Source organism: Oncorhynchus mykiss, chromosome 5 (genome assembly GCF_013265735.2).
Source record: "Oncorhynchus mykiss isolate Arlee chromosome 5, USDA_OmykA_1.1, whole genome shotgun sequence".
Lineage (NCBI taxonomy): Eukaryota > Metazoa > Chordata > Actinopteri > Salmoniformes > Salmonidae > Oncorhynchus > Oncorhynchus mykiss.
The window spans coordinates 8,806,237-8,830,098 of record NC_048569.1 but is presented as its reverse complement, the minus strand read 5'-3'; the positions used below and the strand labels follow the sequence as shown (position 1 = coordinate 8,830,098).

Here is a 23,862-nt window from a genome sequence, read left to right as displayed (position 1 = left end):
TCGTCTATTTTGTTATCCAATGACTGTGCGTCCTATCCTTACAAGGCACCGCGACCCACGTCCCCGATATCTCCCTCTCTTTCTCCTGTGAATGACGGGGATGTTGGCCTTGTCGGGTGTCTGAAGTAAATCCTTTGCATCCGACTCGTTAAAGAAAATAATCTTCGTCCAGAACAAGGCAAGTAAACACTGTCCTGATATCCAGAAGCTATTTTCGGTCATTAGAGACAGTGGCAGAAATATGATGTACAAAATAAGTTACAAATAATGCGAAACACACACACACAATAGCACAATTGGTTAAGAGCCCGAAAAACGGCAGCCATCTCCTCCGGCAACATTCTGTTGTATACTTAATGACTAAAGATATTTCAGCTTTTCATTTTAAAAACATAATTCCACTTTTGACATTATGGGGTATTGTGTGTAGGCCAGTGACACAAAATAGATTTTTTTGGGGGAAAAAGAGGTGTGAATACTTTAAGGCAGTGTAGAGCACTAAGCTATTGGGATGAACAGCATGATGTAGGCCTTTATATTTCCATTAACACACTACTGATCATTCAGTTCCCACAGAGCCTGGCAAGTGGCAACACCAGGGTTGAATCCCACAAGCACCACATAGTTTACTGGAAATGGCTTTGGATAAAAGAGCCTGTTAAAATGACCATGACTATCATAAAACAATACAACAGTTATAAAATGTGGAGAGAATGCTAGATGTGGCCTATTGCTATGCATCCCGGAATGATTAAGCTAGATGTGGCCTATTGCTATGCATCCCGGAATGATTAAGCTAGATGTGGCCTATTGCTATGCATCCCGGAATGATTAAGCTAGATGTGGCCTATTGCGATGCATCCTGGAATGATTAAGCTAGATGTGGCCTATTGCTATGCATCCTGGAATGATTAAGCTAGATGTGGCCTATTGCTATGCATCCTGGAATGATTAAGCTAGATGTGGCCTATTGCTATGCATCCTGGGAATGATTAAGCTAGATGTGGCCTATTGCTGTGCATCCTGGGAATGATTAAGCTAGATGTGGCCTATTGCTGTGCATCCCGGAATGATTAAGCTAGATGTGGCCTATTGCTATGCATCCCGGAATGATTAAGCTAGATGTGGTCTATTGCTATGCATCCCGGAATGATTAAGCTAGATGTGGCCTATTGCTATGCATCCCGGAATGATTAAGCTAGATGTGGCCTATTGCTATGCATCCCGGAATGATTAAGCTAGATGTGGCCTATTGCTATGCATCCCGGAATGATTAAGCTAGATGTGGCCTATTGCTATGCATCCCGGAATGATTAAGCTAGATGTGGCCTATTGCTATGCATCCTGGAATGATTAAGCTAGATGTGGCCTATTGCTATGCATCCTGGAATGATTAAGCTAGATGTGGCCTATTGCTATGCATCCCGGAATGATTAAGCTAGGTGTGGCCTATTGCTATGCATCCTGGAATGATTAAGCTAGGTGTGGCCTATTGCTATGCATCCCGGAATGATTAAGCTAGATGTGGCCTCTTGCTATACATCCCGGGAATGATTAAGCTAGATGTGGCCTAATGCTATGCATCCGGAATGAGGACACACTAGTGCTCTGGGTGTAGATGGGGAAAGTGTTCACGTGAGGAAGTCCTCAGGCGCTCTTCTCCGTACTGGATGGTCTAATTTATATAGGCCTCCCCATCACCGCTCATCAGAAGTGCAATGCCTGTTTTAGCAATTTAGTCTAATATGGGTTAGGGTTAGTTAAATCTGGGACAAAGAGATGCTCACACACAAGCTCATTCATACACAAAGTTTCATTCTCACAGACATACACACAATCATACAAGCGTATACCACACACAGAATCCCACACACGCCACACAGAATCACGCGCATGCCACACAGACACACATGCTTGAACACCACAGAGAACCACACACGCAATGCTTAGGGGAACGTACAACTAATTTCTCTTAAACACATCTTCCTAAACTGAACAAAAATATAAACGCAACATGTAAAGTGTTGGTCCCATGTTTCATGAGCTGAAATAAAAGAGCCCAGAAATGTTCCATATGCACAAAAAAATGTATTTCTCTACAATTTTGTGCACAAATTTGTTTACATCCCTGTTAATGAGCATTTCTCCTTTGCCAAGATAATCCATCCACCTGACAGGTGTGGCATATCAAGAAGCTGATTAAACAGCATGATCATTAAATGCAAGTAAAACTAAAATGCATGCTCTTCAACCAATCGCTGCCCGCACCTGCCCGCCCGCCCGCCCAGCATCACTACTCTGGAAGATTCTGACTTAGAATATGTGGACAACTACAAATACCTAGGTGTCTGGTTAGACTGTAAACTCTCCGTCCAAACTCACATCAAACATCTCCGATCCAAAATTAAATCTAGAATCGGCTTCCTATTTCACAACAAAGCATTTACATTGACAAAATAGTCTCCAACACTCTACTCAACAAATTGGATGCAGTCTATCACAGTGCCATCCGTTTTGTCACCAAAGCCCCATATACTATCCACCACTGTGACCTGTATGCTCTCGTTGGCTGGCCCTCACTTCATATTCGTCGCCAAACCCACTGGCTTCAGGTCATCTACAAGTCTCTGCTAGGTAAAGCCCCGCCTTATCTCAGCTCACTGGTCACCAAAGCAGTACCCGCCCGCAGCATGCGCTCCAGCAGGTATGTATATCTCACTAGTCACCCCCAAAGCCGCCTCTCCTTCCAGTTTCTGCCGCCAATGACTGGCAAAACTCTCTGAAGCTGGAGACTCTTACCTCACAGATCACTGCACCTGTACATAGCTCATCTGTAAACAGCCCATCCAATCTACCTCATCCCCATACTGTATTTATTTATCTTGCTCCTTTGCACCCCAGTATCTCTACTTGCACATTCATCTTCTGCACATCCTACCATTCCAGTGTTTAATTGCTATATTGTAATTATTTCGCCACCATGGCCTATTTATTGCCTTACCTCCCTTATCCTACCTCATTTACACATGCTGTATCTATATTTTTCTACTGTATTATTGATTGTATGTTTGTTTATTTCATGTGTAACTCTGTTGTTGTTGTATGTATCAAACTGCTTTGCTTTATCTTGGCCAGGTCGCAGATGCAAATGAGAACTTGTTTTCAACAAGCCTACCTGGTTAAATAAAGGTGAAATAAAATTACAATAAAAATTACACAGGTGCACCTTGTTCAGAGGACAATAAAAGGCCTCTCTAAAATACAGATGTCAGATGTCTCAAGTTGAGCGAGCATGCAATTGGTATGCTGACTGCAGGAATGTCCACTAGAGCTGTTGCTAGAGAATTGAATGTTCATTGAAATGTTCAATACCATAAGCCGCCTCCAATATAATTTCAGAGAATTTGACAGTACGTCCAACCGGCCTCACAACCGCAGACCACGTGTAACCAGCTGAGACCAGCCACCTGTACAGCTGATGAAACTGTGGGTTTTTGCACAAGCAAAGTATCTCTGCACAAACTGTAACAAACCGTCTCAGGGAAGCTCATCTGCGTGCTCATCGTCCTCACAAGGGTCTTGACCTGACTGCAGTTTGGGGTCGTAACCGGCTGCAGTGGGCAAATGCTCACCTTCGATGGCCACTGGCACACTGGAGAAGTGTGCTCTTCACAGATGAATCCCAGTTTCAACTGTACCGGGCAGATGGCAGACAGCATGTATGGTGTCATGTGGACAAGCAGTCTGCTGATGCCAACATTGTGAACAGAGTGCCCAATGGTGGCGGTGGGGTTATGGTATGGGCAGGCATAAACTACGGACAATGAACCCAAGTGCGTTTTATCAATGGCAATTTGAATGCACAGAGATACCGTGATGAGATCCTGAGACCCATTGTCGTGCCATTCATCCGCCGCCATCACCTCATGTTTCAGCATGATAATTCACGGCCCCATGTCACAAGAATCTGTACACAATTCCTGAAGCTGAAAATGTACCAGTTCTTCCATGGCCTGCATACTCACCAGACATGTCACCCACTGAGCATGTTTGCTCTGCATTAACATGTACGACAGCGTGTTCCAGTTCCTGCCAATATCCACCAACTTTGCACAACCATTGAAGAGTGGGACAATAATTCTACAGGCCACAATTGACAGCCTGATCAACTCTATGGAAAGGAGATGACGCGCTGCACAAGGCAAATGGTGGCCACACCAGATGCTGAATGGTTTTCTGAACCACACCTACTTTTTTCCCCCAAAGGGAATCTTTGACCAAAAGATGCATATCTGTATTCCCAGTCATGTGAAATCCATAGATTGTGAATAAGAAATGAGGCTTCATTTATTGTAGCTGAGGATTTTATCTAAGTTAATCTGAGAACAAGGCTTCCTAAATTCTATCAGCATATTGAACACAAGCTGGTAGCATTCTGGACCATTGCTACTCTAACTTCCGCAATGCATACAAAGCCCTCCCCTGCCCTCCCTTCGGCAAATCTGACCATGACTCAATTTTGTTGCTCCCATCCTATAGGCAGAAACTAAAACAGGAAATGCCCGTGCTCAGGTCAACCAACGCTGGTCTGACCAATCGGATTCCACGTTTCAAGGTTGCTTCGATCACGTGGACTGAGATATGTTCCGGGTAGCCTCAGACAATAACATTGATGTATATGCTAACTCGGTGAGTGACTTTATTAGCACGTGCATCAGAGATGTTGTACCCACTGTGACTATTAAAAAATCTTACCTAAACCTAATCAGAAACTGTGGATTGATGGCAGCATTCGCACTAAACTGAAAGCGCAAACCACCGCTTTTAATCATGGCAAGGCGACTGGAAACATGATTGAATACAAACAGTGTAGTTTTTCGCAAGGCAATCAAACAAGCAAAGCGTCTGTATAGAGACAAAGTAGCGTCGCAATTCAACAGCTCAAACACGAGACGTATGTGGCAGGGTCTACAGTCAATCACGGATTACAAAAAGAAAACCCTCATTTCACCACCACCCTACCTGATACCGTCAACCCACTTCAGTTTGCTTACCGCCCCAATAGGTCCAAGATGCAATCCCCATCACACTGCCCTATCCCACCTGGACAAGAGGAATACGTATGTAAGAATGCTGTTCATTAACTAGAGCTCAGCATTTAACCTCTCTGGGATATGTGGGACGGTAGCATCCCACTCGGTCAAAAGCCAGAGAAAATGCAGAGCGCCAAATTCAAATAAATTCCTATAGAAATCAAACTTTCATGAAATCTGTAAGATACCAAATTAAAGCTACACGTGTTGTGAATCCAGCCAACATGTCAGATTTCAAAAAGGCTTTTCGGCGAAAGCAAACAATGCTATTATCTGAGCATAGCACCATAGTAAACAAAAGAGAGAAAACATTTCAACCCTGCAGGCGCGACACAAAATGCGGAAATAAAAATATAATTAATGCCTTACCTTTGAAGAACTGCTTCTGTTGGCACTCCAATATGTCCCATAAACATCACAAATGGTCCTTTTGTTTGATTAATTCCGTCGATATATATCCAAAATGTCCATTTATTTGGCGCATTTGATCCAGAAAAACAGGTTCCAACTTCCGCAACGACAAAATATCTCAAAAGTTACCTGTAAACTTTGCCAAAACATTCCAAACTACTTTTGTAATACAACTTTAGGTATTTTTAAAAATAAATAGACAAAATTGAAGACGGGAAGAAAGTTTGTTTTCAAGCATGCTTTCTGGTCTTGCGCCTCTACACAAAGGAAAAACCTCAACCAATTTCTAAAGACTGGTGACATCCAGTGGAAGCGGTAGGAACTGCAAGCAAGTCCCTTAGAAATCTGGATTCTCATTGAAAACTGGGTGACCTAAAAAAAAAAATCTGAATGGTTTGTCCTCTGGGTTTTGCCTGCTACATAAGTTCTGTTATACTCACAGACATGATTCAAACAGTTTCAGAAACTTCAGAGTGTTTTCTATCCAAATCTACTAATAATATGCATATCTTATCTTCTGTGGATGAGTAGCAGGCAGTTGAAATTGGGCATGCTTTTCATCCAAAATTCCAAATGCTGCCACCGATCCTTGAGAAGTTAACACCATAGTACCCTCCAAACTTGTCATTAATCTCGAGACCCTGGGTCTCGACCCCGCCCTGTGCAACTGGGTCCTGGACTTTGACGGACCACCCCCAGGTGGTGAAGGTAGGAAACAACTTCTCCACCCCCATGATCGTCAACACTGGGGTCCCACAAGGGTACGTTTTCAGCCCTCTCCTGTACTCCCTGTTCACGCATGACTGCGTGGCCATGCACGCCTCCAACTCAAATCAGCAGGCGACACTAGTGGTAGGCTTGATTACCAACAACGATGAGACGGCATACAGGGAGGAGGTGAGGGCCTTTTTCTAGCCTACCCCAAGACCTATAGACATGACAGGATTCGTGATCCTCATGAAGACTTTGGTGAGTCTTAACATAGTTATTCAATAGAAGTCAATAAACAAATTATTTGAGTGTGAAGCAGTGTGTCTTGTCAGATGGGAAGAGAGAGCGAATTGTTTGCTCTGCTACATGTATGACAGAGCGACAAGCGTTTAAGCCCTGTGGTCAGCCAAGCTTAGGGTTAGGTTTGTACCATGTTTTGTACTGCTACCATGTTGTGTTGCTACCATGTCGTTGTCATGTGTTGCTGCCATGTCGTTATCATGTGTTGCTACCTTAGGTCTCTTTATGAAGTGTTGTCACTCGTCATGATGTGTGTTTTGTACTACACACACGTACGTGTGTGTGTGTGTCTGTGTGTGTATATATATTTTTATCCCAGCCCCTGTCCCTGCAGGAGGCCTTTCGGTAGGCAGTCATTGTAAATAAGAATTTGTTCTTAACTAACTTGCCTAGTTAAATAAAGGTAAAAAATCTATATAAAAAGGTCTCAGCCCTCTGGTCGGCCAGACTTAGCAGAATCATCAACTCTCGGCTTGGACAGAGCTGACAAAAACGCTCAGGATTCTTCACATGCTTTGGCCATAAAAAGGCAGAGGGAGGGAAACCTCACCTCTTATTGTGGAGAAAGCTAGATGCACGTGCACACACACTGAGGGGGGGGACCAGTTGGAGACACACACTGGGGGGAGGGGGGGATCAGTTGGAGACACACACTGGGGGGGAGGGGGGGGACCAGTTCGAGACACAGACACACTGGGGGGGAGGGGACCAGCTGGACACCACTCACACACACACACCAGACACCCCTCAAATAGTAGAGAAAGAACAAGAACAAAGGATTTTCTGCTGTGGAGGAATCTAATCAGAGACACATTTCCATCTATTTTTAGACCACGTTTCCAGGGTGTGTGTGATCAGCCTGGGAATTGGGGGGGGGGGGGAGAATGTGACAGCAGCTATCTCCTGGGATGTGTAATGATTTTAAAGTTTAGGCCTAGAGGGAGGGCATTCACATTGCACAGAGACGGTACAAAAACACAGTGCACACACACACACACACACACTGGGGATCACAGTATCCTACTTGTTGGAAGAGGGAGCATGTTTCTCTACATTCAAATAAATCAACCCGTACTGTAGTTGATGATGGGACGATTTCAAAATTAGAACATTTTCAACAACAAAAATGTAACATCTCCTGCCTTGCTTGGGTGTTTAAAACAGACCTAATCCACCCACATAACACAGACCCACCCCCGGCTCCTACCCAAGACGGACCCCCGGCTCCTACCCAAGACGGACCCCCGGCTCCTACCCACGACTCCTTCTCCTAGATCTGAAAGTCTGATGGATGTTAGGATAATTTCTCCACCGAGCCCTATGGTACACTGGTGGAGGCTAGGGGCTTGGGGTCTGAGGCATGGGGTCTGAAGCTAGGGGTCTGAGGCGTAGCGGTCTCTGAGTTGGAGGATACAGGACACTACAGGCAGTTCACACACACACACACACACACACACACACATACTTAACCCAGATCCTGAGTGTCGCATACTAACAAAACACTAAATCACGTAGTTAAATGGGTGTGTTCTATACTACAACGCTATTAAAAAGTCTGACATAAAATGACTCAATTGTTTGTGGGGTCACTTACCGGCTGGGGCTGCTCTGCAATACAGCAGTTGAAACACAACCAGAACTCGCTCATCACTTAGCAGTCTTAACGTGTTCCAGGCTAGGATGATGCTCCAAAGTTCCACGGTGGGGTGGGGGAGGGGGGTACTGTAGCGCAGGCCTGGGTAGGTGGGGATGGGGGAGGGGGTACTGTAGCGCAGGCCTGGGTAGGTGGGGATGGGGGACGCAGCCTGAGAGGTAGAGATCCAGAGAGCCTCTCAGGGCAGTAGTAGCTCCTGACCGGGTCAGTCACACCTGGGATAGAGAGGAGAGGCAAGAGATGAGCTGACCGTTTGTACAGTCGTCACATTAGCACTACCCATACACATGTGAAATGTGTTCAAGTGTACAGTCACACACACACACACACACACAGTCGTGCACACAAACAAATGCTCGAAGGGCAGAGTATGCGTAAGGTTCTCCAAGTCGTCACTATCTGGGTTTGTGGGTTAGAGATATTCCTTGTCTTAATAAGACAGGAGAGACTGGCCGCAGGCTCCTGTGTGTGTGTGCGTTTGTGTTTCTGACACTATTCTCTACCTAGCTGTGGTGCTACTTTACTCACAATGAGCCCGGAGTACAGACATATGCCATTGTGTCTGGTGACCGACACAGACACAATAGATGTGTATTGCTTGGCTCCCTTCGGCTAGTGTCCCAACACTACCCGAGGCCAAGACATTTCACATTAAACACCTGGCCTTGTGAAACCACACATAATAGAAAATATGTTGGTGTTCTCATACTTGTTTTCTTAAGGGGAAAAAAATTTGCAATAATAGACTGTCTGGGACTTTTTCAGCAGACATATGTTGAGCTGAAGTGTGAGTTCATTGGTATTCTGAGATGTGATGATGAGTCCATTGGTATTCTGAGATGTGAAGATGAGTCCATTGGTATTCTGAGACGTAAAAGGTGTCCATTGGTATGGTGAGACGTGATTGCTCCCCAAAAATATGAAACATGAAAAAAATATTTATAAATCGGAGGCACATTGAAGATACTAGAACCAATCCACATTTACTTTTCCTCTGCAAACACAAGGAGTAATGAGTCTGACAACCCCAGTGTAGAATAGTTGATCTATTTACCTAGTCGGCTTGTTGTTGTTGTGTGTTCTAGGCTAGAGAAATATTCCTCCAGAGGCACATCCAAGTTACCAGTGCCACAGGGAGGGAAACCTGCATTCTGACAGGCAGCCAATGCACAGCACAGCAGCTTTAAACAGTCTCTGTTAAAAAGATAGCGATCCAAACCTTCCATTCCTACTTTATTTCTCAATTCCTAAATATGCACGAAACTGCACCATTTTAAACCCAGCGTTTTTAGCAGCATGGTTAGGCACGTTACCACTCACCCAGTGAGTGCATAGGGGAGAGTGGGGCTAAATGTAACAGGTCAAATGTAGGATAACTTTGGGGTAAAACGCAACCCTGCATCATTTTTTGGGGAGTGACTTAAATTGTGATTTAGACAGATGGCATTTTTGTTGTTGAACAAGAGTTGTGGCAACCAGGGAAAGTGTTGGGGGACAAACTGGTGACATGAAGTGGGTTTCTGTGAGAGCTACAGGCCAGAGGTCAGACAATAGATTCAAATGTTATGAATCCACGATTCCAATTAAATTTTTTTGCTCATATTACTTACTACTTTCCGAAAATACCTAATTTTCATTCAATGTTGAACTGAGCATGTAACCGTGTTGACGGTCATTGATCTACAAGCAAAAACAAACTATGGAATAGCTACCGATATTCCCTATGGAATATCGGTAGCCTAATGAATCCGCACGCTATGCCCGGGCCTTCGCCCCGGCGTGCACGGCTTTCGACCGGGCTGACTAACGCAAGGTAGGTGGCCTGTTTACCCCCCCCTGTTCAGAGAAATTAGTAAGTGAAGTCGCTTGAATTATTTTCCATGAAGTGAAAGTACCAGGTTTTGTTTACTACATGATTCCATGTGTGTTATTTCATAGTTCTGATGTCTTCACTATTATTCTACAATATATAAAATAGTAAAAAATAAAAACCCTGGGATGAATAAGTGTCCAGACTGGTATTTCTAACAAGACCCCTTTTCCATCAGTTTATCCAGAAAACAACTGCTCTTTAATTACTTGTTACTTTCATTTTTTATTCTTATCAGTATTTTTTTTGTTTAAACTGCATTGTTGTACTAGGGGCTCGTAGGTACACCTGTTGTACTAGGGGCTCGTAGGTACACCTGTTGTACTAGGGGCTCGTAGGTACACCTGTTGTACTAGGGGCTCGTAGGTACACCTGTTGTACTAGGGGCTCGTAGGTACACCTGTTGTACTAGGGGCTCGTAGGTACACCTGTTGTACTAGGGGCTCGTAGGTACACCTGTTGTACTAGGGGCTCGTAGGTACACCTGTTGTACTAGGGGCTCGTAGGTACACCTGTTGTACTAGGGGCTCGTAGGTACACCTGTAGAACTAGGCGCATGTGACTAATACAATTTGATTTTATTTAAGTTAAAGCCTTTACTTAGGCCAAATGTTTTAGATGGAAATGGTCGAGAAATGTATCAATTCCTTCATTCCATGTGTAACTCTGTGTTGTTGTATGTGTCGAACTGCTTTGCTTTATCTTGGCCAGGTCGCAGATGAAAATGAGAACTTGTTCTCAACTGGCCTACCTGTTGAAATAAAGGTGTTCTCAACTGGCCTACCTGGTTAAATAAAGGTGTTCTCAACTAGCCTACCTGGTTAAATAAAGGTGTTCTCAACTAGCCTACCTGGTTAAATAAAGGTGTTCTCAACTGGCCTACCTGGTTAAATAAAGGTGTTCTCAACTGGCCTACCTGGTTAAATAAAGGTGTTCTCAACTGGCCTACCTGGTTAAATAAAGGTGTTCTCAACTAGCCTACCTGGTTAAATAAATATATATATATTTTTAAATACCCTAAAAATAGACTCCACTTTAATTTGTCACCCAATTCGACATGCTCCTATGAATTTCACATGTTGGTGCTCATGGGTCCTTTTACATGGAAATACCCTCCAAGGAAAACCTCAGTGCATTCATTACTTCATGTTCCGAAAGTAAAGCATGTCAACAAACCGTCTTTCCTATGTTACCTCCAGAAGTACAACCACGATACACCTGTAGTAAGGTCTACAGATGAAAAGTTGTGCTTTCCACTCAGTAGCATAATTTTGCAGATGGAGTATACAGATCCAGTAGAACTTGGCTTCGATTGGTTCCTTCACAAAGTGGGCTAATATAGGAGTATTCTGTGAATAATGCCATGCTGTGATTAAAAGATTTGTGTAAACAATTTTTTTATTTTACCTTTATTTAGCAAGTCAGTTGAGAACAAATTCTTATTTTCAATGACGGCCTAGGAACAGTGGGTTTAACTGCCTTGTTCAGGGGCAGAACGACAGATTTGTAGTTTGTCAGCTCGGGGATTTGAACTTGCAACCTTCCGGTTACGCTCTAACCACTAGGCTACCCTGCCGCCCCGTTAATGGCAGGAATGTGAAGCAGCATGCACTAAGGAATGTAATCAGGATTTGGGGCAATATCGTAATATTTCTCAATACAATCGCGGGAAAACATAGTTTGGGATACATTCCCTCTGGCGTTTTGAAATATTCACTCTATCATTGGGGTCAGTCAGTGGCAGTTGAAACTTTCTTCGGACAATCATTTTCTCCTCCATGTTAGATGTCATATTGTACATTGTGTTTCTCCTTTTCGTAAGCCTAGCTTAGGCGGTTGCATACAAGACATGGCTGCGGGAAGTTGTTTAGATTAGGGGGTGCTGACGATCACCTTTATGATAAAGCATTGCATGCATCCATTTAAAACGTTTTTAAAAATTAGGCAAGTCAATAAAAACAAATTGTTATTTACAATGACGGCCTACACCAGCCAAACCCTAACGATGCTGGGCCAATTGCGCACCGCCCTATGGGACTACCAACCATTGCCGGTTGTGATACAGCCTGGAATCAAACCAGGGTTTCTGTAGCAATGAGATGCAGTGCCTTAGACCACTGCACCACTCCTATTCTTAACCTAAGCATAGGACAAGATTGGGTAACAGCAGTCACAGCACTAAGTTCATTAATGGCTGTTTGGAAAAAGCCTGCGGAAAAGCTTGTTGTCAACAGCACTCGCGCAGAGACAGAGGCTCAAATGCCCTGAGGGAGCGAGCGTGAGCCCCAATCCCAATTACATTCCTTAGTGCAAGCAGCTTCACATACCTGCCATTGTGTTTACACAAATCTTTAAAAATCGAGCTCCACACTGCCCTTTCCCACCTGGACAAAATGGAACACCTATGTGAGAATGCTGTTCAATGACTACAGCTCAGCGTTCAATACCATAGTGCCCACAAAGCTCATCACTAAGCTAAGGACCCTGGGGGGACTAAACACCTCCCTCTGCAACTGGATCCTGGACTTCCTGACAGGCCGACCCCAGGTGGTAAGGGCAGGCAACAACACCTCTGCCACGCTGAGCCTCAACACTGGGGCCCCTCAGGGGTGTCTACTTAGTCCTGTACTCGCTGTTCACCCACGATTGTGTGGCCAAACACAACTCCAACATCATCATTAAGTTTGCTGAAGACAACAGTGGTAGGCCTGATCAACGACGAGACAGCATATAGGGAGAAGGTCAGAGACCTGTCAGTGTGGTGCCAGGACAACAACCTCTCCCTCAATGTGAGCAAGACAAAGGAGCTGATCGTGGACTACAGGAAAAGGCGGGCCGAACAGGCCCTCATTAACATCAGTGGGGCTGTAGTGGAGCGGGTCGAGAGTTTCAAGTTCCTTGGTGTCCACATCACCAACAAACTATCATGGTCCAAACACACTAAGACAACCGTGAAGAGGGCACGACAAAACCTTTTCCTCCCTTAGGAGGGCATGAGTCCCCAGATTCTCAAAAAGTTCTACAGCTGCACCATTGAGAGCATCCTGACCGGTTGCATCCACCGCCTGGTATGGCAACTACTCGGCATCTGACCGTAAGGTCATCACTGGGGCCAAGCTTCCTGCAATTCAGGACCGATATAATAGGCGATGTCAGAGGAAAGCCCATAACTCCAGTCACCCAAGTCCTAGAGTGTTCTCTCTGCTACCGCACGGCAAGCGATACCGGAGCGCCAAGTCTAGGTCCAAAAGGCTCCTTAACAGCTTCTACCCTCAGGCCATAAGACTGCTGAACAACTAATCAAATGGCCACCGGACTATTTACATTGACCCCCCTCCATTTGTTTTGTACACTGCTGCTACTCGCTGTTTATCATCTATGCATAGTCACTTCACCCCTACCTACATGTACAAATTACCTAAACTAACCTGTACCCCCGCACACCGACTCAACACGGTACCCCCTGTATATAGCCTCGTTATTGTTAGTTTATTACTTATTTTTAAACTTTTGTTTATTTGGTAAATATTTTAACTCTTCTTGAACTGCACTGTTGGTTAAGGGCTTGTAAGTAATCATTTCACGGTAAGATCTACACTTGTTGTATTCGAAGCATGTGACAAATAAAAGCTTGATTTGACATTCGCAACTCAACAATCATCTATTTCAGGGATGGGCAACTTTGATGGGGGTGAAAAACAGGACTCATAAGGGACTAACAGTGGCTCGTGAGTCTGCGTACACATGATAACATAATAACCCCCCCCTCCCCTCTTCACGAGCAAAACATTTTAGCAGCCCCCCTTGTGACAGTGAAGAGAAAACATTTACGTTTTAAAAAGGGAATTTCCTGCAATTTTGCCATGGGGTGGAGAGAACATTTTGCAATTTTAAATCAAGTTTGCTGCAATTCTACACATTTTGCCATGGGGTGGAGAGAACATTTTGCAATTTTAAATCAAGTTTGCTGCAATTCTACACATTTTGCCATGGGGCGTAGAGATAAATGTGCAGTTTTACAGGTCATTTCTGCAGGCCGCCAGTTGCCCATTCCTGATCCATTTGGTTCTTGCCGCGGGCCTCCCAACTGTAAGCTATGCGCTTGTGATTTAAAACAATCCACAGCGGTTATTATTTTATTTATTTTTTTAAGCGAAAGATCTGGGGCCAAATCATGCTCATCTATTTTGACTGATTTTTATTTATTTCTGTGCCCTCATGGTGAATATGAAGTGATCTAGAGCTTCTATTTTCTATTAGTTTATCATTCTAACCTCGGTGAAAAGGGAACAAACACAAACAGGGAACATGGCATTCTCTCACCCTCGGCTTGCAGGCCTGCTCCTGCCCATGTCAAACACAAACAGGGAACATGGCATTCTCTCACCCTCGGCTTGCAGGCCTGCTCCTGCCCATGTCAAACACAAACAGGGAACATGGCATTCTCTCACCCTCGGCTTGCAGGCCTGCTCCTGCCCATGTCAAACACAAACAGGGAACATGGCATTCTCTCACCCTCGGCTTGCAGGCCTGCTCCTGCCCATGTCAAACACAAACAAGTTGGCGTACTTGCCTCACTAGTCTAGCAAGCAACACAGTGTTGGATCGAGTTGAGCGCTTTTCTCTGCGATATCCATTTGTGCCCAGTTTTAAATTAGGCAAAATCTTGTGGATCTCTCTCTCTCGAAACTTGAGCTCTGTTCATAACGGTCTATTTTGCGTTGCAAACAGTCACAAGTTAAATTAACTTAGGCTACAGTGACAACTGCTACTGAATCTTGGCTACTCATCACATTAGGAATTGTATGATATTGTTAACCTGCGAATGCCAGATTTTATTTCATCTCCAAGTAAGACACTGCAGCAAGAGGGGTTCAAAACACCACCTCAGAAGTCTTTCATCACAGTTTAGTGAAGGGGACAGAGCCACCGGAAGGAAAATCATTTGGACTTGAAAGAGAAGTTAACACACACACACACACACGCGTAACGTTTTCCCTGTGTGTTTCTTGTTAAAGCCAGTACTCGATACTAAGTCACAGGAAATTACCAAATTATAAAGCAAATCAGAATTTCAAAAAAAAGGCACACACTTTTCACCACTGTGTCCAAATATGTGTAACTGAAAAAAAAAGTGTTCACTTTAACAGTGAATGTGAAAAAAATAAAAGATGTCCAAAGCCAACATAAACATCCTCCGCTCACAGAGGGGTTAATTCATGGAGCTATAGAACCAGAGGATGAAGATGAATCTAAAAATAAAAAAACACTCCTTCACACATCCTCCTCATGGGCCAAATATGTACGGGCCAGAGTTGAAAGCACCAGAACAGAAGTGCTGCCAGAGCCCCATCTTCAAGTGCTAAAATTAAAAACGCTGTATTTCCGTCTCCTTTGATTCCTCCAGCTGATGCTGTGCTTGTCCCTCCTCTGGTTGGTCTCTCTGTACTCCCCTGCCTTCATCTATTCTGGGTCCTTTGGAGTTTCAGTCCGTTTCCGATGAGAGACTATACAAATCAGTGTTTGAATCATGAATAGACTAGATTTGACCAACTTTTGGTTTGCTCCAACTAACCTAAATCAAAAAGTCAGAACGGAATCGCATTCCATCCACTAGGATGATTCCAAACCCTAAAGGTCTACTTGTAATTAAGTAACGCACTTGATGTCAAGTCTTGGAAGGTGTTGGAAGGGGTTGAGGGAAGGTAGGCCTACAACTTTCAGCCTTCAGTCAAAATCATCATTCCACTCCACCTCATGAAATTCATGAGAATGCCCTGCTTTTCCCTGGGGCAGTAACTGAGGAGTTGGTTAGTTCATTACTTGGTCTTTAAAAATGGCAAACCTCACTTTCTCTCACATTATTTGCAGGGCTAGAGCGGGAAGGCATTCAAATTGCTCCCAAGAGAAGAAGTTGCATTTTCCCTTGACTGGATGGGATGATGAATGATCCAGGTCCAAACACACAGTCACACTAATCATTTGCACACACTGTATATAGAATTTTCTATTGTGTTATTGACTGTACGTTTGCTTATCCCATGTGTAACACTGTGTTGTTTGTGTCACACTGCTTTGCTTGATCTTGGCCAGGTCGCAGTTCTAAATGAAAACTTGTTCTCAACTGGCCTACCTGGTTAAATAAAGGTGAATAAATAAATAAATTAAACAGTCACACACACACTAATACAGTCACACACCCCCTCCCTTAGTGGTGAGCCATAAATGGAACCAGGGCCAGTGAAAGGAAGATTGGCGCTCCATAGGGAACCCCACAGGCAGGTACACACACACACACACAAAACTCTACAGGAGGTAGAACAACAAATAGTGCTTGATGGGTATGGCCCAAGGCCTGGATCTTACAGTGGCATTGCAGAATCTTTCTGAAAGTACCGGTACTCATAAAGTGTATTGAAAACAAGACTTCAGTCTAGACTTGCACTGATCTGAAGTGTTGAGCTGGCTAACTAAAGTCTGTGCAAAGAGACCCACAGACACACAGACCGGTCATGGAGTTATTTTCTCTACTCAAAATCAGCCTAACCGAACTTAAACGCGACCATAAAAAAATAAATCACTCACCCCACCTCGACCATCTAGGGTCGAGGGACAAACACAGAAAGCATGTCCGGGTAAAGGGTGTCTGAGTGGGCAGTCAGAGACCTAGTTTCTCCCCTTCTCATCACGTGTGGCAGGGAGGTGCACCATCACAAAGCGACAGTATGGGGACAGCAACACAGGGCCTGAGGAGGAGGGGTCCTCTCTCTCTCTCTCTCCCTCGGTGGACTCCTCACCATAGGCCTTTGTCCCACACTCAGTCACGGATCAGTGGGTCTGTGGTATTATTCACCAACACCTCCCTGCTTCCCTCGCTAGCAACTGCCTCCCTTCACACTCAGGCACGCTTGATAGGTAGACCTAGGCTATGTCCAAAGAGAAAAGGTGTTTATTAATCGGGGCGGCAGCTAGACTAGTGGTTAGAGCGTTGGGTCAATAACCGAAAGGTTGCTGGATCGAATCCCCGAGCTGACAAGGTAAAAATATGTCGTTCTGCCCCTGAACAAGGCAGTTAACCCACTGTTCTTAGGCCGTGTTTATAAATAAGAATGTTCTTAACCGACTTGCCTAGTTAATAAAACAAATAAAAAGACCAATGACTGTTGACAGGACAGGATGGGTGAAAAGTGATATGGTGGACACCTATGGAATCCTTAGAGGTCAACGGAAGTCAAGGAGTGGGAGTTATTCAAGCTTGTTGGATCTCTCACCAAAGCCATACAGCAGGTTGCTGATGGGTAAAATACCCACTGGGCACAACCACTACCCGTCCTCGTCACAAAAAACCTATCCTCGTCCTGACGACACGAAATAAAAAAGGTTTTGATCACATGGGAACTTTTACATAAGCCCAGTGACAGAACTGAACAGAACCATTTCCCGATCAGATGTGTCTTATGTAACTATTTCAGGGAGGAGAAAGAACACTTGAAATACCATGTGGTCAGACTCAATTTGGGGCGACTGTCTTTCAGTTGAAATAAATAAAAGAAGCGAGGGCTAATCCTTTTCAAAGCGCCACGTAAGAGCATTAAAACTCCATTTTGCATTACATGAGTCCAAGCCAGTGTCGGGATTGACCCTTTGTTTGCCAGCTCACAGCAACAGGGTTGATCAGGTTGACGGTTGAACACCGGTAAAAAAGTTCTGTGTGTTTAAATCATAAAAGGGGAGAAATTTCACACGACGGATACAGCAATGAAGTGTCTTACTTCAGAATTGCAAACATAAACATAGTCCTTATTTTAGGAAAAGACCCCGTTCATTCATTGCATCTCTTCACCAAACTACTAAAGGGAACAATAGTTGGCCTTGTTTTGAGGCTGGCCCTCAATTCTTGTGTCCCTGGCTTTGTTGCCACGGCAGCAGCTGCCAGGCTGCATCTTCACTGGGACGGGGTTAGTGGGACACAAGGCCCAACAGAGAGGAAGGGGTGAGTGAGACACAAGGCCCAACAGAGAGGAAGGGGTGAGTGGGACAAGGCCCAACAGAGAGGAAGGGGTTAGTGGGACACAAGGCCCAACAGAGAGGAAGGGGTGAGTGGGACACAAGGCCCAACAGAGAGGAAGGGGTGAGTGAGACACAAGGCCCAACAGAGAGGAAGGGGTGAGTGAGACACAAGGCCCAACAGAGAGGAAGGGGTTAGTGGGACACAAGGCCCAACAGAGAGGAAGGGGTTAGTGGGACACAAGGCCCAACAGAGAGGAAGGGGTGAGTGGGGCACAAGGCCCAACAGAGAGGAAGGGGTGAGTGGGGCACAAGGCCCAACAGAGAGGGAGGGGTTAGTGGGGCACAAGGCCCAACAGAGAGGGAGGGGTGAGTGAGACACAAGGCCCAACAGAGAGGAAGGGGTGAGTGAGACACAAGGCCCAGGGGTGAGTGAGACACAAGGCCCAACAGAGAGGAAGGGGTGAGTGAGACACAAGGCCCAACAGAGAGGAAGGGGTGAGTGAGACACAAGGCCCAACAGAGAGGAAGGGGTGAGTGAGACACACGGCCCAACAGAGAGGAAGGGGTGAGTGAGACACACAAGGCCCAACAGAGAGGAAGGGGTGAGTGGGGCACAAGGCCCAACAAAAATCGGGAGCGCTCCCCACTTCTGTCTTACAAACACACAGCGAAATCCTCAAACAGTTCCTAGCACAAATGATTGCACATTACACACATTACCTAACCATGCGTACGCATCCACGCACACACGCAAACACACACGCATCATAAACACGTGCACACACAGCCGAGTAGTGGGAGCAAGGTGCAGTCCTACAATACAGCTACACATGTTCAAACAATGGTGTGTTTAAAGTAAGGTGGGACACAAGGTCTTTCAAGGACATGGTATTTCTTTTGACATGTCACAGGACAAGGGACATACGTTAAGGTCAACTGAAGTGGCCAAAGAGCGAGTCGTTTAGAAGCATCAGCTCCAGTCGAAAGCAGAGCAGGGTTCCCCATGCCCACCGGACTTAGAGAATCCTCATGTCATCCTCAAATTAAAAACACTAGCGATCCCAAACGTTGACGAGAACAAAGCAGAATCGACATGAAGAGAACTACGCCGTAAACATTTTTTTTTTTTAAACGACACCGTAAAACTATACCATGGTACACACCCTGACGGTGCAGTTGAATTGTCGTTGGGGGACCATGAAACAGGGCAGTTCCAAGTGACTGAGAACTGTTCTGTTAGTCAAGGGGCAGTATTGTTACTGGTGGCTTGGCAGGTTGTTATTATTGGCGTTGCAGGTTGTTATTATTGGAGTTGCAGGTTGTTATTATTGCAGTTGCAGGTTGTTATTATTGGAGTTGCAGGTTGTTATTATTGGCGTTGCAGGTTGTTATTATTGGAGTTGCAGGTTGTTATTATTGGAGTTGCAGGTTGTTATTATTGGAGTTGCAGGTTGTTATTATTGGAGTTGCAGGTTGTTATTATTGGAGTTGCAGGTTGTTATTATTGGAGTTGCAGGTTGTTATTATTGGCGTTGCAGGTTGTTATTATTGGCGTTGCAGGTTGTTATTATTGGAGTTGCAGGTTGTTATTATTGGCGTTGCAGGTTGTTATTATTGGAGTTGCAGGTTGTTATTATTGGAGTTGCAGGTTGTTATTATTGGCGTTGCAGGTTGTTATTATTGGCGTTGCAGGTTGTTATTATTGGCGTTGCAGGTTGTTATTATTGGAGTTGCAGGTTGTTATTATTGGAGTTGCAGGTTGTTATTATTGGCGTTGCAGGTTGTTATTATTGGCGTTGCAGGTTGTTATTATTGGCGTTGCAGGTTGTTATTATTGGCGTTGCAGGTTGTTATTATTGGCGTTGCAGGTTGTTATTATTGGCGTTGCAGGTTGTTATTATTGGAGTTGCAGGTTGTTATTATTGGAGTTGCAGGTTGTTATTATTGGAGTTGCAGGTTGTTATTATTGGAGTTGCAGGTTGTTATTATTGGCGTTGCAGGTTGTTATTATTGGCGTTGCAGGTTGTTATTATTGGCGTTGCAGGTTGTTATTATTGGAGTTGCAGGTTGTTATTATTGGAGTTGCAGGTTGTTATTATTGGAGTTGCAGGTTGTTATTATTGGAGTTGCAGGTTGTTATTATTGCAGTTGCGCCCTGTATCTCAGAAGAGTTCTAAATCACATTAAATTAGGCCTAACAATTATCCACATTGTGTTCGTAATGAGAGGTGGCCTAGCCCAACATTCCTGTAGATAATGGAATAACCAGCAAATCACATACTCAGCAGTAAATCAGCAGCAGTCTGACTAACACAGAACTGCAGATGTGACATGGCATTTACTTTGAGTGATGTATTTACAGGGAATTCTATTGATTTATGATGTACTCGGCTACACCTCTAATTCTGCAGCAATAGCCTAAATGTGTGCTGGTTTCGGATGAAGTCTAAGCCTAACAGTGCAGATAGCCTAAACAATGCACTCTTCAGATTGTGATTGCATGCATATTTTGACAACAGCATCCCTTTTATTGCACCAACAACAAAATATCCTCTCCTCTATTGTTTTTAGTGCAAATTCAGTTTTGCCAATACAGCATTTCCCACAAGTCAGCTGAATACAGACAGTGGAGGGCTTAAATTGACCATATGGTGCCACTAATCCACAGTAATCTTTCACAAAGACAACAAAACAAAAAAGTTGTGATAAGTCACTTTTACGTAACAGTTGGAATTGTCTGTGGAAATCGTGCCTTTGGAAGAATACCTGTGCTTCAAAGAAGTATGCTAAGCGCGGGGGAAGTTTGTAAATGTAGTCTAATCCCGATACAAAACTATCCTCTCAATTTGAACGGAACGAACAGAACAATTCTTATTCTAAAAGGGGACTTTTCTTATTTCTAACTGCCCAGAATTCAAAATACGACAGAGCAGACATAGGGCCTAGACAATACGACAGAGCAGACATAGGGCCTAGACAATACGACAGAGCAGACATAGGGCCTAGACAATACGACAGAGCAGACATAGGGCCTAGACAATACGACAGAGCAGACATAGGGCCTAGACAATACGACAGAGCAGACATAGGGCCTAGACAATACGACAGAGCAGACATAGGGCCTAGACAACACGACAGAGCAGACAGAGCCTAGACAATACTACAGAGCAGACATAGGGCCTAGACAATACTACAGAGCAGACATAGGGCCTAGACAATGCGACAGAGCAGACATAGGGCCTAGACAATACGACAGAGCAGACATAGGATCTAGACAAAACCCTGAGCTAGAACTTTGACTGTACAAATCCACTAATTTCTCTCTATGGGTGCACTGTGCTGCATCTGCTAGGATAAAGCACATAGACCTCCCTATGCTGAATGGGCACAAGCAATGCTAGCCTAGCAGTACAGTACGATTATACAGCCCCAAACAAAAGGGTTCCTGGCCATCTGCACTGCCCTCAATGGCATGCCTTTTTAGTCTCCCACCAAAACGCTTCCCCCTGCCCCATTCCACCCAAAAGCAGCATGTGACATTCCTCTACTCTTCTCTTGCTAGATTGTATTCTCTCTGGTTCATTTCTCTACCTTCTTCCTGGTTAGACTGAGCTCCCTCCTTATTGGTGACGCTACCCCTTTTATCTCATGGGTACTTGGGATCAATTCCACTTCAACTGTGTGAATTTGTGAGCATCTCACATTTACAATGAAGGGCAGATATTCAATTAATTAACAGCTGCATATTAATTGGTGAATTGACGGAAAAAGGGACAACAAACCCGATATCAGTCCACAGTCCAGTCGTGGACTCCTCTCATTGGTAATGAGGGGAAATTAATCAATTGGATCAATTAAGGCAATATACCAGTGGGGCGGCAGGTAGCCTGGCGGTTAAGAACATTGGGCCAGCAATCGAAAGGTCTCTGGTTTGAATCCCCAACTGCCGTTCTTCCCTTGAGCAAGGCAGTTCACCAACAACAACTGTTCCCTGGGCACTGATGACGTGGATTCTCCTCCCTGATTCAGAGGTATCCCCTTTCCCTTACTATAGCAATGCATTTTTTAATTGATAGGAGGTGAAAAAGCCAAAAAAAGGATGCCGGTCCTGATATCATTCCTCACCGTTTTCCTTCTCCTACGTTTTCTGAAAGCCTCGTCATACCAGCCTTCTCTGCTCGTCATGGTATACAGGGTAAACATTGCGTGAGGATCGAACCCATTAATAACCCTAATGAGTTAGCCAGCTAACTTACCTAAATAATTGTGAAATAACTTCCCTGGACCACCTATAGGACTGTAGGTGATAGATAAATAAGCCTAGTCCCTGACTAACACAAGCCTCATGTTACACATGGTGTATTGAATATGGACCATCCATAGGCAATGGAGCTGATCAAACAGGAGAGACATTTAAGTGATGCAGAAACCTTTTTTCCAGGGTTTATGAGAGTTGTCCCGCAAAGCCTAGTTCTGCAGGCATCACGTCGAGGAACAAGCAAGTCTTTCAGGAGAACCGAATCACAAGACAGCAGCACTGTCACTGCATCCGTCACACACACACACACACACACGCGAGAGAACGCTTTCTGTCCCAGATGGAATGGCTACGCGCCTCTTACGTTGGGCCGAGGTAAACACTGTCCCGGTGTGTGTCATCAGTGGTAGAGCAGGTCACTTGATCCAGTAGATAACCTCGTCCTGACACACACACACACACGGAACACAGACCACGCCCTGGCTATGTGGTGTCATCTTCAGTCACTATGGTGCTGTCAGTAATACGAAACTTGGGTTTCAATTTCAATTCAATGTTAGTTAGTCAAAAGAGAACCTAACATAACTGTCCTGAGTAAAGCTCTTCCTCTTATGAGTGGAGAGTGTGTTAGCCTAAACATTGAGGCAAGCTAATTTTGCATTACCATGAATTGTATTTGCTAGACGTCGGTGTGCAAATACACAGCTTGCTTCCCTTGAAGCCAAAAGGTTCCTCATGTTGAATACACTGGCTGCCGGAGATATAGGGGACGTAGGTCGCGGTGCCATGTAAGGATCCGACGGCGAGTTTGTAATCTGCCTCTACCATCAGTCCTAATAGCCAACGTGCAGTCATTGGATAAGAAAATAGACGAGCTACGATCACGTATATCCTACCAACGGGACATTAAAAACTGTAATATCTTATGTTATATTTCACCAAATCGTGGCTGAACAACAACATGAATAACATACAGCTGGCGGGTTTTATGCTGCATAGGCAACATTGAACAGCCGCCTCCGGCAAGACACCACATCAGTCACTGGCTTCATCAATAAGCTCATCGATGACGTCGTCCCCACAGTGACTGTACATACATACCCCAACCAGCAGGTACCCTAGTGTTATGAGATTTTGGCCAGTAACCGAAAGGTTGCTGGATAGAATCCCCGAGCTGACAAGGTAAAAATCTGTAATTCTGCCCCTGAGCAAGGCAGTTAACCCCCTGTTCCTCGGTTATTATAGGCCCCCCCTCCACCACCTCTCTGATTCAGAGGGATTGGGTTAAATGCAAAAGACATGTCAGCCGAATGCATTCAGTTGTTCAACTGACTAGGTATCCCCCTTTCCCTTCCCCCAACCAGAAGCCATGGATTACAGGCAACATCCGCACAACATCCGATCAGTCTTCATTTCTTTCCAGGAGACATGCAGAACAAACCAATCTTCTGCAAGAGCTCAAATCAGTGGGTGGTGCAGGAAGTGTATGAGAGGCATGTCCACCTGGCTGTGTAGTGCAGAAAGTGTATGAGAGGCATGTCCACCTGGCTGTGTA

The 23,862-nt window shown here is 44.7% G+C and overlaps 1 protein-coding gene across 2 annotated transcripts in view; it reads right to left on the bottom strand.

The window, feature by feature from the left end:
• cdc42se2 (CDC42 small effector 2) overlaps window positions 1-23,862 on the bottom strand; it is a 73,855-nt gene that overhangs the window by 18,890 nt on the left and 31,103 nt on the right. For both annotated transcript variants that reach the window (XM_036976701.1, XM_036976700.1), the window contains one exon: window positions 8,110-8,384. In XM_036976701.1, coding sequence (XP_036832596.1) covers window positions 8,110-8,163 — 54 coding nt within the window. In that variant the 5' untranslated portion in view covers window positions 8,164-8,384. The remainder of the gene's footprint in view (window positions 1-8,109; window positions 8,385-23,862) is intronic.